This window comes from Sinocyclocheilus grahami, unplaced genomic scaffold (assembly GCF_001515645.1).
Source record: "Sinocyclocheilus grahami isolate Dianchi unplaced genomic scaffold, SAMN03320097.WGS_v1.1 scaffold859.1, whole genome shotgun sequence".
Lineage (NCBI taxonomy): Eukaryota > Metazoa > Chordata > Actinopteri > Cypriniformes > Cyprinidae > Sinocyclocheilus > Sinocyclocheilus grahami.
In genome coordinates, this window is record NW_015506038.1 from 193804 (window position 1) to 210591 (window position 16788).

General features: G+C 34.7%; 1 protein-coding gene across 1 annotated transcript in view; it reads left to right on the plus strand.

Moving 5' to 3' along the window:
• Positions 1-16637, plus strand: part of vps13a (vacuolar protein sorting 13 homolog A) — a 49140-nt gene extending 32503 nt beyond the window's left edge. The window contains exons 49-66 of the mRNA XM_016247958.1: positions 357-510; positions 992-1138; positions 1305-1386; positions 1517-1586; positions 1665-1779; positions 2846-2959; positions 3123-3268; positions 4779-4860; positions 4979-5092; positions 5250-5325; positions 5501-5664; positions 6553-6598; positions 6708-6831; positions 6927-7041; positions 13342-13427; positions 14399-14522; positions 14860-14934; positions 15930-16637. Coding sequence (XP_016103444.1) covers positions 357-510; positions 992-1138; positions 1305-1386; positions 1517-1586; positions 1665-1779; positions 2846-2959; positions 3123-3268; positions 4779-4860; positions 4979-5092; positions 5250-5325; positions 5501-5664; positions 6553-6598; positions 6708-6831; positions 6927-7041; positions 13342-13427; positions 14399-14522; positions 14860-14934; positions 15930-15977 — 1882 coding nt within the window. The 3' untranslated portion in view covers positions 15978-16637. The remainder of the gene's footprint in view (positions 1-356; positions 511-991; positions 1139-1304; positions 1387-1516; positions 1587-1664; positions 1780-2845; positions 2960-3122; positions 3269-4778; positions 4861-4978; positions 5093-5249; positions 5326-5500; positions 5665-6552; positions 6599-6707; positions 6832-6926; positions 7042-13341; positions 13428-14398; positions 14523-14859; positions 14935-15929) is intronic.
• The last annotated feature ends 151 nt before the right edge of the window (positions 16638-16788 follow it).

Sequence of the window (16788 nt, forward strand, 5' to 3'; positions counted from 1 at the left end):
CAAACAAAAATAAAAAAAAAGGAGAAAGTGGGGGGGGGGGGGTGAGCAGTAGCTCATTATCATTTAAAGAGACATGCACCAAAACCGGTCGCTGTGAACAGAGCTGTCTTTGACATGGTAAAAATGTGTTGTTTTACACTATCATTGAACATTTCATGAAGACCCTAAAGAATCATCCTTTTCATAATCATACTTTTTCCACAGCCTGTGGAAAATGGGCATCCGATGTCCCCTTTAAGCACCTTTAAGGCCCTTTCACAACAACAATGACTATAACGATAAATATATTAGCATCCACATCAACCCAGAAGATATTTTGCTTATCGAAATGGATCAAATTAATTTGTGTTGGTCAGTTCTGATGTGGTGTGGGAAACCAAGCCTAAGAAGCGAAGCCGATGGAAGGTTTTGAGTGTTAAGGAGGCTACGATGTTGGAGCAGCGCTACAGAGATTATATGGAGAGCGGGCCAGTGGACAGCCTCATCATTGACCTAGAGAACGACTACCAGGTTAGTGCTCACAGGAACAAATTCACAGCGCTTAAAGGCAAGACGCCTTGTTTTAAAACAGTTGTCACCATCAGAAATGCTACTGTACCTTTAAGGCTTCTACATGGAAGGTATTCTTTTTGGTTGTCAACCAATATATCATTAGGGCTGAAATGTATTTCCTGCTATATGGCATGTTTTAATTCTTGCCGCTTTTCTGTTTGGCTGATATATTATATGATTGATTAGAGAATCAGGAAGTTGCTATGTAAAGTGTACATTTATTTATATTTAATCAAGTTCAAATGATTTTTTTCAGGCTAATTCATGTTCAGATTATTTCGAATTAAAATAAATGTTAAATTTTGCTTACAATTTTGTTATACATGTGATATTTACTATCTTTAAATGAAATTAAAGTTATTGAATAACTTGGGCTGCAACAAGGTCAGAAGGTCATTCTTGTTTTAATCCATCTCTGGCTGTACCGAATGTTCATCAGGTGTTGTTTGCTGCTAATGGGGTGGACTTGAGGATAATGCAGCCCTTTGATGCTCCGCTCAGGAGGAACTTCCTGCCAGCACTAAAGGTGGAGTACAGTGTCTCCGCCCGTCAGAAAACCTACAGAGTCCAGATCAACAGGATTCAGGTCAGTTTCACTCCTAATAAAGCAATCTAGCTTTAGACACATTATAAAAATATGAGTTATAAACGCGATCAGAACGACCACAGAGCCTATTCAACAATTGTGATGCACTAATTCACACATTTTTTTTATGGTCAGTGAACATGAAATTCCCCTGTTTACTCTTCAGATCCAAAATCAGTTGCCTGGAGCCATCTTCCCATTCGTCTTCTACCCCATCAAACCGCCCAAATCAGTCAGCATGGACTCAGGTCAGTCGATTCACTCAAAGGCCAATGCAAAATCATTTATGTATTTATTTATTTTATTTCCTGCCCGTTTCTTTGTGTCTAACCAATCTGGTATTGTTATGGTAAAGTATATTGCATTTGTGTATTAAAGAGCCGAAACCGCTCGCTGACGTCAGCATCATCACCAGAGCAGCCGGACACTCTGACATTCTGCGCATCAAGTAAGTTTCCTCCTCATACAATTTCTATCAGTCTCTTGCTCTCAAAACTGCAAAACATGCTTCATTTCTGCTTTACAGGTATTTTAAAGTGTTGATTCAGGAGATGGACCTGCGGGTAGATCTTGGGTTCCTGTATGCCATACTTGAGCTCTTCACTGCTGAGCACGCCAGTGCTGTCACGTCTGAACAGGAGGTACAGTAACACTCTACAGCACAAAGCTCTACATAGGCACCTGTTTGGTGGTGATTTGAGCAGCAACTCCACACACTATTGATACTTTTCAGTACTAAACAATATATTTATAATAGACTTTTACCTCTACTTCAGCCACACTCTTTTTGATTATATTTTATATTACATACACTACCATTCAACATTTGAAATCTGGGGCCAGTTGCATAAACTTAGCCACCATGTTAAGACTGTGTCTTAAGAACTAGTTTGACCAACTGGCAGTTCCCAAGGGTAACCAGTCTTACTCTTCCGATACTAACAAGACCAACCTACCTTTTCATAACTGAATTAAAAAAGTTATGACCAGTCTTGAAGAAAAAAAATTAGATGACTAACTTTTTAAGACTAGTCTAAACAGTTTATGCAATCGGCCTCCAGCTGAAAGATTTTTTTAATGAAATTAATACTTGGTAACACTGTATTTTAGGTATGAATTCTCACTATTAACTAGTTGCTTATTAGCATGCATATTACTAACATATTGGCTGTTTATTAGTATTTATAAAGCACATATTAATGGCTTATTCTGCATGACCATATTTTAGATCCCTTAATCTCTACCCCATACCTAAACTGAACAAATACCTTACTAACTAATAATAAGCATAAATATATATTTTGTTAATATTTTTATAAATGCAGTTCTTTTGAACTTTCTATTTATCAAAGAATCCTGAAAAAAAATGTAACCAGAAAATCTATCCACAAACACAACTGTTTTCAACATTGATGAGCAGCATATCAGAATAATTCCTAAAGGATCATGTGCCACTGAAGACTGGAGTAATGGTGCTGAAAATTCAGCTTTGCATCACAGGAATAAATTAAATTTGAAAATATATTCATATAGAAAACAATTATTTTGAATGAAAATAATATTTTACAATGTTACTGTTTTTACTGTATTTTTGATCAAATAAATGCACCTGGGTGAGCATTAGAGACTTAAACTCTTAAAGACCGCAAACCTTTGCGCAGTAATGTATTTGATCTGTTGTTGGATGTGTGTGGTGGTGTATTGCAGGTGGAGTTGTTTGAGAAGGACATTGAGTATCTGAAGACCGAGTTGAATCATAGTTCAGCTACAGACACGTCCCCCATCAGCCTGTACGAATACTTCCACATCTCTCCCATAAAGGTCAGTTACCGAAACCTCTGTCCAATCACTGTGACCACAGACCACACAGTGAACACAGGAATAGACATTCAATACTGATGCCAAACTTTGCTTCCTGAAGACAAATGTTCTTTTTAAAATCACCACGTTTTGAGTATTGAGTGTAACTGTTTTTGTGGGGCAGCTTCACTTGAGTTTCTCTCTGAGCACCGGTGGTGAAGACGGGAATAAGAAAGAGCGCGAGACAGAGATCATTCCCGTTCAGTCTCTCAACCTCCTGCTGAAGAGTATTGGAGCTACACTCACTGACGCTCAGGACGTCCTCTTCAAGTACTTACACTCACTACTCAGCACTCATTCTCACTGCGGCAGGAAATCCCTGTAGTTCCTCATTCCAGTCCGCCCTGCCAAACCCTCACTTCACACTTTGGGTGTTTCTGGATTTCACATGTGGTTAGATGCTGTCAACTCCACAAAACACACTCTTCACTTCCGTTTTCCTGCTGTCACACTGCACTCTAGTGGAAAGACCAAAACAAGCTAGAAATGCATGTCAAGGGAGCAAAACTATGCATATGCAATGAGGATTCATTATTAAACAAGCATTAAGTTATGTATATAAGTGTGACCCTGGAGCATAAAAGCAGTCTTAAGTCGCTGAGGTATATTTGTAGCAATAGCCAAAAATACATTGTATGGGTCAAAATGATCCATTTTTCTTTTATGCCAAAAATCATTAGGATATTAAGTAAAGATCATGTTCCATGAAGATATTTTGTACATTTCCTACCATAAATATATCAAAACTTAATTTTTGATTAGTAATATGCATTGCTAAGAACTTCATTTGGACAACTTTAAAGGTGATTTTCTCAATATTTAGATTTTTTTGCACCCTCAGATTCCAGATTTTCAAATAGCTGTATCTCAGCCAAATATTGTCCTATCATAACAAATACATACATCAATGGAAAGCTTTTTATTTATTCAGCATTCAGATGATGTAAAAATCTCAATTTTGAAAAATGTACCCTTATGACTGGTTTTGTGATCCAGGGTCACATATTATATGTGTATTGTATTCAAGTATTATTTATTTACTATTATACTTTTTTATATTTTGAAATAATTATTTATATATTTTCAGCATTTTAGTTTTTAGCAATTTTGGTGCTTTTGTCATTTTTATTTAGATTTTTTTTTTTAAATGTTACTATTTCGTTTTTTTTTTTTCTATTTAGTATTACTTTGTTGTTTTAGTTATAGTTTTTATTTATTTCCACCTAGTAATTTTAGTGCTTTCAGTATTTCGCTTAATTGCCAAGGCAGTTTTTCATATCATATATTTTATTTCAGCTTTATTTAAGTTAACACATTTTTTTTTCTTTTAGTCAATTTAGTTCTTTTTTTAGTTTTAATGATAATAATGCTGAGCTGCTTAATATGTTTTAAAATGTGCATGTGAAATGCAAGATGTAGAAGTTTAATAATAAATGGCTTGTCAAATTGTTATATAGCCTTAAGTACTATCCAGTTATCTTCTCAGAAATTAATATGGTAACTTTTGTTGGTAGTGCACGCTTGTAAAATTAGAAAGGCAAGATCAAAGTGTAGTGTGGTTTGATTCTGTACTGCATATTTTGGCAAAAGTAGTAGGTTTAGTTAGTGGATATTCCATGCATACAGAATTAATAAACCGTGTACAGTATGCACATATTATTATGAGTAGTATGCCACAGTATACATACAAGGTCTCATATTTGATGGTGAATTGTATATTTATGACCTAGAACTCTTAATTTCTTAGAAATGTTTACATTTGCGTCCTGTCTTTCTCCAGACTTGCGTTTTGTGAGCTGACGTACCAGTTCCGCACCACTCAGCAGCTGCAGTCGGAGGTCATCCGCCATTATTCCAAACAGGTGACCTTTCACCTTTAACTTTCCCCATCTACTGCTGATTTCTGTGTGTTTTATGCATACACATCATGACTACCTGTTTTTTTTACCTATGTCTGTGCTTGTGTGTTGTTTGTTTCAGGCTATCAAGCAGATGTATGTTCTGGTTTTGGGTTTAGATGTCCTCGGGAATCCTTTCGGACTGATCCGCGGTCTGTCTGAAGGCGTCGAGGCCTTCTTTTATGAGCCTTATCAGGTGAAACTTCAGCTCTTTTGATAGGATTGATAAGATGCGAAATTTGTGGTCCTCTAAACTGTTTTCAAAATTAAATTAGTTACAAACACAAATGTACAGAAAAATCTGTAATAGTATCTCCGTGATATTAAAATAGCACTGAATGTTTGTTTGTCAGGGTGCCATACAGGGACCAGAGGAGTTTATCGAAGGCATGGCACTCGGTGTGAAGGCTCTGGTTGGAGGAGCTGTGGGTACGTACTCTATTTTTGCTATATTCTGTAATACACTAATGTTGTGAGTGATCTATGCAGTTATGAACTCTCCTCTTAAAATCCAATCAAAAGTTGTCACGTGAGGCTTATATCAAGTATAAACAGCAATCTTGTTCCACTCAAATTCTGAGCCGTCCATCTCTTGTCGTCTCAGGCGGCCTGGCCGGAGCGGCGTCTCGGATCACGGGAGCGATGGCTAAAGGTGTGGCCGCCATGACCATGGATGAGGAGTATCAGCAGAAGAGACGCGAGGCTATGAACAAGCAGCCCAGCGGACTGAGAGAAGGCCTGACACGAGGAGGGAAGGGACTCGTCTCTGTGAGTTTACAAAACACAGCAGACAGAAACGTTTAAAGCTATATCCCAAATCAAAAATTCCCTTTTTGTCAGCTGAACCCCTTTGACCTAAAGTATTTTTTGAAGTATATTTTAAAGGGATAGTTCATCCAAAAATAAAAAAATTCTGTCATTTACTCAGCCTCATGTTGTTCTGAATGGCTTTGTTTCCTGTGCATCATAAATGAAGATATTTGAAAGAATTTTGGTAACTAAAGCATTTCGGTTCCCATTGACTTCCACTGTATTTGGAAGTCGTAAGTAAGTCATAAGTTCCCATAAGTAAATGGGAACCGAAACTTGTTTGATTACCGACATTCTTCAGAATATCTTCTTTTATGATGCACAGAAGAAAAGATGTAATTCTGATTTGAAATGACACAAAATGGAGTAAATGTATTCCTTAGTTGAGATTTCAGTAAGTTAACAACACACTCGCATGCAACATGCGGCTACAAAAATACGTATTTTTAAGTTTTTGCTTTTTTATTTAAAATTATTTTCTTTATTTTACATTTTCTTTAACAAAAGAAACATGTATCATGCATACTTTTATTTTCCCACCATTGGAACAATTATATGCTACAAAAAAAAAAAAGAACCAAAAAAAATAAATATATATATATTAAAGCCGCTTTTTTAATATATATTCAGTGCTTTACTCCTCTGCCACATTAATGTCTTAATAATGTGATTACTTATGGTTAATTCAGTTAATTGATCAGCATATCATGTAATTAATTTGATAAAAATGTTTGATTGTCATCTGACAAGTCTACAATCTATATTTTGCATTCAGTAGAGTATTTTTATATTAGTTTTTTGTGGGAAGTCATTCTGTAAATATGAACTTTTCTTCATATCACACAGGGGTTTGTGAGCGGCATCACGGGCATTGTGACTAAACCCATTAAAGGTATAACCACTGATCATCTGCACTTCTTTCTAACATTTCAGTGTTGAAAATCCAGCTTACCTGTGTGTTCAGTGTAATAGGCATGTCATGAGTGTGTGTGTTGCTGTAGGAGCTCAGAAGGAAGGAGCGGCGGGTTTCTTTAAGGGTGTGGGCAAAGGTTTGGTCGGAGCTCTGACCAGACCAACAGGGGGCATCATTGACATGGCCAGCAGCACCTTCCAAGGCATCAAAAGGTCTGAATATGTCTCTGTGTCTGTGTGCATTGTTTGGGAAAGAGTCTTTGTCATTCTATGATTGTGATGGATTTTCTGGCTTGATCTGAATGCAGAGCTGCGGAGACGTCTCAGGATGTGGAGAGTTTACGTCCTCCTCGTTTCATCCATGAGGATGGAGTCATCCGGCCGTATAAGGAGAGAGAGGGCATAGGCAGCCAGATGCTGCAGGTGACGCATGACACTTCACTTCCTGCCGTCACACCCCTGGTGTTCAAGATAATGGTGTTAAAAATGTTTTAAAGACAAAAATAATAGGAATGGGCATGATAATAGGCAATGGAAATGGGTAGTTGACATGACATCCTCAGCAGTGACAACAGTCTCCTACAGTACAATTTAAAATACTCGTATACTCTACCGTTTAAATGTTTGGGGTCATTAGTCTCACCAAAGCTGCATTTATATAATCAAAAATAGAGTAAAAACTGCAATATTGTGAAATATTATTACAGTTTGAAACAACTGTTTTCTATTTGAAAATATTTTCAGATGCAATTTATTCCTGAAACAAATTGAATTAATTTTCAGCATCATTACTCCAGTCTTCAGTGTCACATGATCCTTCAAAAATCTGTATAATATGCTGACTTGCTGCTCAAAAACAATTTTTTTCCCCTTATTATTATCAGTGTTGAAAACAGTTGTGCTGCTTCATATTTTTGAGGAAACTATGATACGCTTTTGACAGTTTTGATCAATTTAATGCATTGTTGCTGATTAAAAGTAATGATAAAAAAAACAAAATTTAATCATAAAAGACTTAAATGGAAAATTAATTATTAGTAATATATCCATGTCAGCTACCCAGATACATATATACATAACACACACTACATATTATACATATATTTCTGATTTACTTGCAGTTGTTTCTTGCTCCAGAATTCTATGCCATTATCTTAAACACTCACTGTTGTCATTAAACAACCAGTTTAGACCAACATGAATATTCATGCTTGTCCAGGCTGGTTTATGCTGGTTTTATGTTAGTCTAGATTGTAGGCCAGCAAACCATAGCTGGTAAAGCTGGTCAACCTGACCAGTCTTTCTGATGAACTGGTTGACCAAGGAAGTCTTGCTGGTTAAACTAGATAAGTACCATCTCAACCCAGCATCCAAAACACAACAGGAACCAAATAGACCAACAAGGGCCAAGGGTTTGAAATTCTATCTTCAGATATGAAGGAGATGTTAATAGCTTAAATGATTTAAGTTGAAATAATTACACGCTGGCTGAATTCTACAGGATATATATGTGTAAGACTTCAAATTTCAAAGTTAATTAATGTTTTGATATATATATATATATATATATTAGTCTCACCAAAGCTGCATTTATATAATCAAAAATAGAGTAAAAACTGCAATATTGTGAAATATTATTACAGTTTGAAACAACTGTTTTCTATTTGAAAATATTTTCAGATGCAATTTATTCCTGAAACAAATTGAATTAATTTTCAGCATCATTACTCCAGTCTTCAGTGTCACATGATCCTTCAAAAATCTGTATAATATGCTGACTTGCTGCTCAAAAACAATTTTTTTCCCCTTATTATTATCAGTGTTGAAAACAGTTGTGCTGCTTCATATTTTTGAGGAAACTATGATACGCTTTTGACAGTTTTGATCAATTTAATGCATTGTTGCTGATTAAAAGTAATGATAAAAAAAACAAAATTTAATCATAAAAGACTTAAATGGAAAATTAATTATTAGTAATATATCCATGTCAGCTACCCAGATACATATATACATAACACACACTACATATTATACATATATTTCTGATTTACTTGCAGTTGTTTCTTGCTCCAGAATTCTATGCCATTATCTTAAACACTCACTGTTGTCATTAAACAACCAGTTTAGACCAACATGAATATTCATGCTTGTCCAGGCTGGTTTATGCTGGTTTTATGTTAGTCTAGATTGTAGGCCAGCAAACCATAGCTGGTAAAGCTGGTCAACCTGACCAGTCTTTCTGATGAACTGGTTGACCAAGGAAGTCTTGCTGGTTAAACTAGATAAGTACCATCTCAACCCAGCATCCAAAACACAACAGGAACCAAATAGACCAACAAGGGCCAAGGGTTTGAAATTCTATCTTCAGATATGAAGGAGATGTTAATAGCTTAAATGATTTAAGTTGAAATAATTACACGCTGGCTGAATTCTACAGGATATATATGTGTAAGACTTCAAATTTCAAAGTTAATTAATGTTTTGATATATATATATATATATATCAAAACATTAATTAATATATATATATAGTATTATACATTTCTATTCATAAATGGTATAAAAACAGTAAACTAAAATCTAAAAACAAACAGTCATATAAAACAATAATTAATAAAATATTCATTTAACTTGAATTAAGTTAAAAGAATCAATTCAGTATGTTGTCCACATAGTACTATTATGTAATTCATTATGTAAAACTACTAATTATGTAATTCCCACCAGTCATTGACCTAACAAACGCATGGTTTTGTGATGTGTTGTGTAGCTGTATAATATGCTGACTTGCTGCTCAAAAACAATTTTTTTCCCCTTATTATTATCAGTGTTGAAAACAGTTGTGCTGCTTCATATTTTTGAGGAAACTATGATACGCTTTTGACAGTTTTGATCAATTTAATGCATTGTTGCTGATTAAAAGTAATGATAAAAAAAACAAAATTTAATCATAAAAGACTTAAATGGAAAATTAATTATTAGTAATATATCCATGTCAGCTACCCAGATACATATATACATAACACACACTACATATTATACATATATTTCTGATTTACTTGCAGTTGTTTCTTGCTCCAGAATTCTATGCCATTATCTTAAACACTCACTGTTGTCATTAAACAACCAGTTTAGACCAACATGAATATTCATGCTTGTCCAGGCTGGTTTATGCTGGTTTTATGTTAGTCTAGATTGTAGGCCAGCAAACCATAGCTGGTAAAGCTGGTCAACCTGACCAGTCTTTCTGATGAACTGGTTGACCAAGGAAGTCTTGCTGGTTAAACTAGATAAGTACCATCTCAACCCAGCATCCAAAACACAACAGGAACCAAATAGACCAACAAGGGCCAAGGGTTTGAAATTCTATCTTCAGATATGAAGGAGATGTTAATAGCTTAAATGATTTAAGTTGAAATAATTACACGCTGGCTGAATTCTACAGGATATATATGTGTAAGACTTCAAATTTCAAAGTTAATTAATGTTTTGATATATATATATATATATATCAAAACATTAATTAACTTTGAAATTTGAAGTCTTACACATATATATCCTGTAGAATTCAGCCAGCGTGTAATTATTTCAACTTAAATCATTTAAGCTATTAACATCTCCTTCATATCTGAAGATAGAATTTCAAACCCTTGGCCCTTGTTGGTCTATTTGGTTCCTGTTGTGTTTTGGATGCTGGGTTGAGATGGTACTTATCTAGTTTAACCAGCAAGACTTCCTTGGTCAACCAGTTCATCAGAAAGACTGGTCAGGTTGACCAGCTTTACCAGCTATGGTTTGCTGGCCTACAATCTAGACTAACATAAAACCAGCATAAACCAGCCTGGACAAGCATGAATATTCATGTTGGTCTAAACTGGTTGTTTAATGACAACAGTGAGTGTTTAAGATAATGGCATAGAATTCTGGAGCAAGAAACAACTGCAAGTAAATCAGAAATATATGTATAATATGTAGTGTGTGTTATGTATATATGTATCTGGGTAGCTGACATGGATATATTACTAATAATTAATTTTCCATTTAAGTCTTTTATGATTAAATTTTGTTTTTTTTATCATTACTTTTAATCAGCAACAATGCATTAAATTGATCAAAACTGTCAAAAGCGTATCATAGTTTCCTCAAAAATATGAAGCAGCACAACTGTTTTCAACACTGATAATAATAAGGGGAAAAAAATTGTTTTTGAGCAGCAAGTCAGCATATTATACAGATTTTTGAAGGATCATGTGACACTGAAGACTGGAGTAATGATGCTGAAAATTAATTCAATTTGTTTCAGGAATAAATTGCATCTGAAAATATTTTCAAATAGAAAACAGTTGTTTCAAACTGTAATAATATTTCACAATATTGCAGTTTTTACTCTATTTTTGATTATATAAATGCAGCTTTGGTGAGACTAATGACCCCAAACATTTAAACGGTAGAGTATACGAGTATTTTAAATTGACAACAGTCTCCTACAGTACAATTTAAAATACTCGTATACTCTACCGTTTAAATGTTTGGGGTCATTAGTCTCACCAAAGCTGCATTTATATAATCAAAAATAGAGTAAAAACTGCAATATTGTGAAATATTATTACAGTTTGAAACAACTGTTTTCTATTTGAAAATATTTTCAGATGCAATTTATTCCTGAAACAAATTGAATTAATTTTCAGCATCATTACTCCAGTCTTCAGTGTCACATGATCCTTCAAAAATCTGTATAATATGCTGACTTGCTGCTCAAAAACAATTTTTTTCCCCTTATTATTATCAGTGTTGAAAACAGTTGTGCTGCTTCATATTTTTGAGGAAACTATGATACGCTTTTGACAGTTTTGATCAATTTAATGCATTGTTGCTGATTAAAAGTAATGATAAAAAAAACAAAATTTAATCATAAAAGACTTAAATGGAAAATTAATTATTAGTAATATATCCATGTCAGCTACCCAGATACATATATACATAACACACACTACATATTATACATATATTTCTGATTTACTTGCAGTTGTTTCTTGCTCCAGAATTCTATGCCATTATCTTAAACACTCACTGTTGTCATTAAACAACCAGTTTAGACCAACATGAATATTCATGCTTGTCCAGGCTGGTTTATGCTGGTTTTATGTTAGTCTAGATTGTAGGCCAGCAAACCATAGCTGGTAAAGCTGGTCAACCTGACCAGTCTTTCTGATGAACTGGTTGACCAAGGAAGTCTTGCTGGTTAAACTAGATAAGTACCATCTCAACCCAGCATCCAAAACACAACAGGAACCAAATAGACCAACAAGGGCCAAGGGTTTGAAATTCTATCTTCAGATATGAAGGAGATGTTAATAGCTTAAATGATTTAAGTTGAAATAATTACACGCTGGCTGAATTCTACAGGATATATATGTGTAAGACTTCAAATTTCAAAGTTAATTAATGTTTTGATATATATATATATATATATCAAAACATTAATTAATATATATATATAGTATTATACATTTCTATTCATAAATGGTATAAAAACAGTAAACTAAAATCTAAAAACAAACAGTCATATAAAACAATAATTAATAAAATATTCATTTAACTTGAATTAAGTTAAAAGAATCAATTCAGTATGTTGTCCACATAGTACTATTATGTAATTCATTATGTAAAACTACTAATTATGTAATTCCCACCAGTCATTGACCTAACAAACGCATGGTTTTGTGATGTGTTGTGTAGCTTGTGACTTCAGGAGTTGCGGACATTAGCTCAGTAGTGCAAGATGTACTAGTATTGGTAGTATTAGTATTTCTGGAGTAGTGCACAGGCCGTCACACAGCCGTGTGAATGTGCGGCTCTCACTGACTGCAGCTCTCCTCTCTTGTCATGTTCACAGAGCAGAACGGCCCTCTCTCAGATGAATAGCACTGACACTGATGAGGATGAGGAAAATGTGTCCTTTTCATTATAGAATAGAAGTGCTTTTCATTAAATCTTCAGTCTGTTTGTGTAACTTGCATCTAAAATCAGAATAATTTACTATGTGTAAGTAGTTCAGTTAGCGTCTAGTCATAGAGTGGTTCATCTATTTTAAATGTAAATATTGCTGTTTTATGATTAGGAATTATTTTGCTTTTATTCCTTCTGATTTGTTGTCCCAACCCATCATCTGTCATTTTCCTGAATAAAGTCTGTTTCCAAGTGCATTTTTCATCATTAACCCATTCCACACCCATCAATCCCACAATGCATTGCAAATGACATCGCATTTCATTGATTTATAGACACAAGGTACGCAGCAGCAGGGGTGTGTACTGAGACTTTAGTCTCTTTCAGAAAACGTCGTGACTATACCTTTGCTTAAGTTTTGCATTAAACTAGTGTTTTTCCTAGGGAAATTTTGGAAATTTGCATTCTTGCATCCAGAACTCGTTCAAATACACCAGTCAGAACTATAGGCGATGTGAAAGTGCTTTAGAACTACATTTTTGCACAATTAAAAATGGTTTTAAGAATCACAAAACTAGTTCAACGTATATGAAGATGAGTAGATGATTTTTACATTTTGCTGCCACTGTTGGTCTTTTCATCAGTCCTTGTGTCTTTACACTCACTCCATCACTGTTTTTCAGGTCCATATTTCAGGAATGTGATGGCCAGAAAAGATTTGATCGTAGAAGTTCGTGCTTTTTGTATTAATTGGTTTCTCCATTTGGTTTGTAGAATATTGAAAATGGACGGTTTGCCAAGTACAGATACTTTGCTCATGCTAAGGTGAACGAATCAGATTTCCTGATGATCACTAAAAGGTAGGTGAATTATATAAACCCCTCATTTTGCATGGGCAATGTCACATGAGCACATTTAGATGAAGGGGCATTTCGGTTTTAACCATGCACTAGTACAGTAGCATTAAGCATGTCACGGCTGTTTTGCTTCAAACCTTTTAGGCGATGAATTTGTGTTTACATGCATCCTTACCATCGGCTTATAAAGCCTTCATGCGAACATCCGATTAAAGGGCTGGTGTATATCTTAATATTTTAGCTATGTAAACCTTTGAATGCAACTATTATTGGACTCAAAAATAGCTTGCACACATGTTGATTAACATGTAAGCATAGTTTTCAGTGAAAATGATTTTAATCAATAATGTGTGAATGTCAAAAAAATCCCTACCCCCAATTATTAAATTTAGGCACATAAAGCTTTACCATATTCCCATGTATTAAACTTATTAAAGGCTGGAATACACTACATGCTTTTTAAAATCTGATTTTAAAACACTAGGCATCATGTAAATGGTTACAGAGAAAATATACACTATATATATTATGTTATAAACATACTTTTCAAGTTGTTCTGAACACAACAGACTCGAATGAAAACAAAATGTGTTTTAAAATCGAATCAAAGTATCAAACTTGTTTGAAGGTGAAGCTGAAAATCTGTGCCGATCATACTCTACTTGATACTTTTGGCAGCTAGTGTCACTGTCGAATCATTCAGACAATAATTTGGGGCAGAAATGTGACATTTTTTCCCATATTGCACCAAATTGTGTGTCTTTTTGAGGATTACTTAAGCAAACAGTGATAAGGCAGCAAAAACAAAAAAATGCATGCAATTTCTAAGAACTACATAATTTTGCATGTAATTGGTTATATATGTGCTACAGTATTCTATCCTAGTTATTCAAGTTATGTGCTACAGTATTTACTGGCCCTTTTATTGAATTTTCAGCTTTTCAGCTGGTGTCTGTGTGATTTTGCTCTTGCAGGGGGATATTTTTTGTGACTAAGGGCACGTTCGGGCAGCTGACGTGTGAGTGGCAGTATCTGTTTGATGAGTTTACCAAAGCGCCCATGATCGTGGAGGGCAGGAGACTGCGTATAGAAGCAAAGGTACATCATCATACATAAGAGTTTTATCTGTATTTAATCTAAATCGAATGCTGGTCTTATTGTGCATGTTATTCTAAATGTTTATGTTTAGCACTTTATTTTATAGTCATGTTATATAGTATGCACTTACATTATAATAACTAGGTACTAACCCTAAACCAAACCCTAAAACTTGATTCTCCTCAAAGTTTCTCCACTTCTGAAAGGACTTTTATTTTCTAATTATGTAAGCAAAGCCATGAGGACAATAATATCATGGCCTGACATGTTTAAACCTGAGCAAGGATTTCTTTAGTTATGATGGAAAATATAATTGATCTTGATTTGATTTTCACAGGAACGAGTCAAATCGGTGTTCCATGCCAAAGAGTTTGGGAAGATCATCAATTTCAAAACTCCAGAACTAGCAAAGGTACAGGTGCACATTTTTGCTGCTGCAAACAAATAGTGGAAGTGGGTTCATGAACTGTTATCTTAACCTTTTGTAACAAGGAGCACAATGAGTGTTTAGGCAGAAATGGATTAATATATATATATAGTATTATACATTTCTATTCATAAATGGTATAAAAACAGTAAACTAAAATCTAAAAACAAACAGTCATATAAAACAATAATTAATAAAATATTCATTTAACTTGAATTAAGTTAAAAGAATCAATTCAGTATGTTGTCCACATAGTACTATTATGTAATTCATTATGTAAAACTACAATGAGTGTTTAGGCAGAAATGGTCATTTATGCACAGAAGGGGATTTCAAAGGGATAGATCACCCAAAAATGCAAATTCCTTAACCTTCAAGTCGTTCCAAACCTGTACGAGTTTCTATCTTCTTCTGAACGCAAAGGAATATATTTTGAAGAATGTTAGTAACCAAACAGTTGTTGGTCCCCATTGACTTCAATAGTATTTTATACACAGAAGGGGATTTCAAAGGGATAGATCACCCAAAAATGCTAATTCCTTAACCTTCAAGTCGTTCCAAACCTGTACGAGTTTCTATCTTCTTCTGAACGCAAAAGAATACATTTTGAAGCATGTTATTAACCAAAAAATTGCTGGTCCCCATTGACTTCCATAGTATGTAAATAAAATACTATTGAAGTCAATGGGGACCAACAACTGTTTGGTTACTAACATTCTTCAAAATATATTCCTTTGCGTTCAGAAGAAGATAGAAACTCGTACAGGTTTGGAACGACTTGCAGGTTAAGTAAATGATGATAGAATTAGCATTTTTGGGTGAATTATCCCTTTGAATGACTCAGACAGTACACAAGAGTTTAAGAGCCATATTTTATCACGAAAGATTTGTTTACCACATATATGATTGCTGTAGATAAAATATCCTGTAAAGGTTTCTAGCCATGCATTCATTTAATGACCCGTTTCTGTCGTTCTCAGTGGGTTCTTGCCAAGCTTGAGGATGCCAGGGAAACTCTGCCGAAGTAAGGACAGTTAAAGCGACATGCGATGATCCTGCGCTCAGCTGTGTGCCTTTATGCTGCTTTTGCAGTGTGCCACTTCACATTATACCCACAATGCAACAGTCATTCACTAAACACTGAATACCACATTGGTAATGACTGTTAGACTGTGTGTTTGTGTGTTCAGTTTACATTATATTGTACCTTTCTTTCCCCCCTCACTGTCTGAGCTCAATCTGTCATAATTCCTTATTTGCTTGAACACATTTACACATTAAGTTTTTACAATGTGCCTCTACATGCAGTTCAGCGACTGGAAAGACGTCTCTTAACTAAAGCCACACTAAAGTGTAAATTAAGGTGATTAAAATTAAGGTCAATTTTATACACATTAATAAAGACCAATACACTGTATGTATTTTCTTTGTCTTTACATGTGCATGTGTGTCGCATTTAAACTGAAATGACCAGGAATGTTTGAAAATGGGAATCTCTTGCTGTATGTACAGGAGAGCAGGGATTTTTTTTTTTTAAATGTGTGGCTTTGCATGAAATGATATTTTTGTTTCACAGTGTCGATTTAATTAATTCTATAGCTTGTCTCAATACTCAACAGTAAACATCCGATGGCTTCTCGACTGCTTTGTCTCTATGCAGCCGCACTGCATTACTGAAGAACTGTAACATAACAAAGCTGGGTGTTTGCAAGAAACAAATCCATCATTTAGGTGTTTTAACTTTTAAACCGTCACTTCTGGCCAAAATATGAGTCCATAATCCATAATGTTTCCTCCGGTGCAAAAGTCCATCCCTGTTGTCCTCAAACATCAAAACTG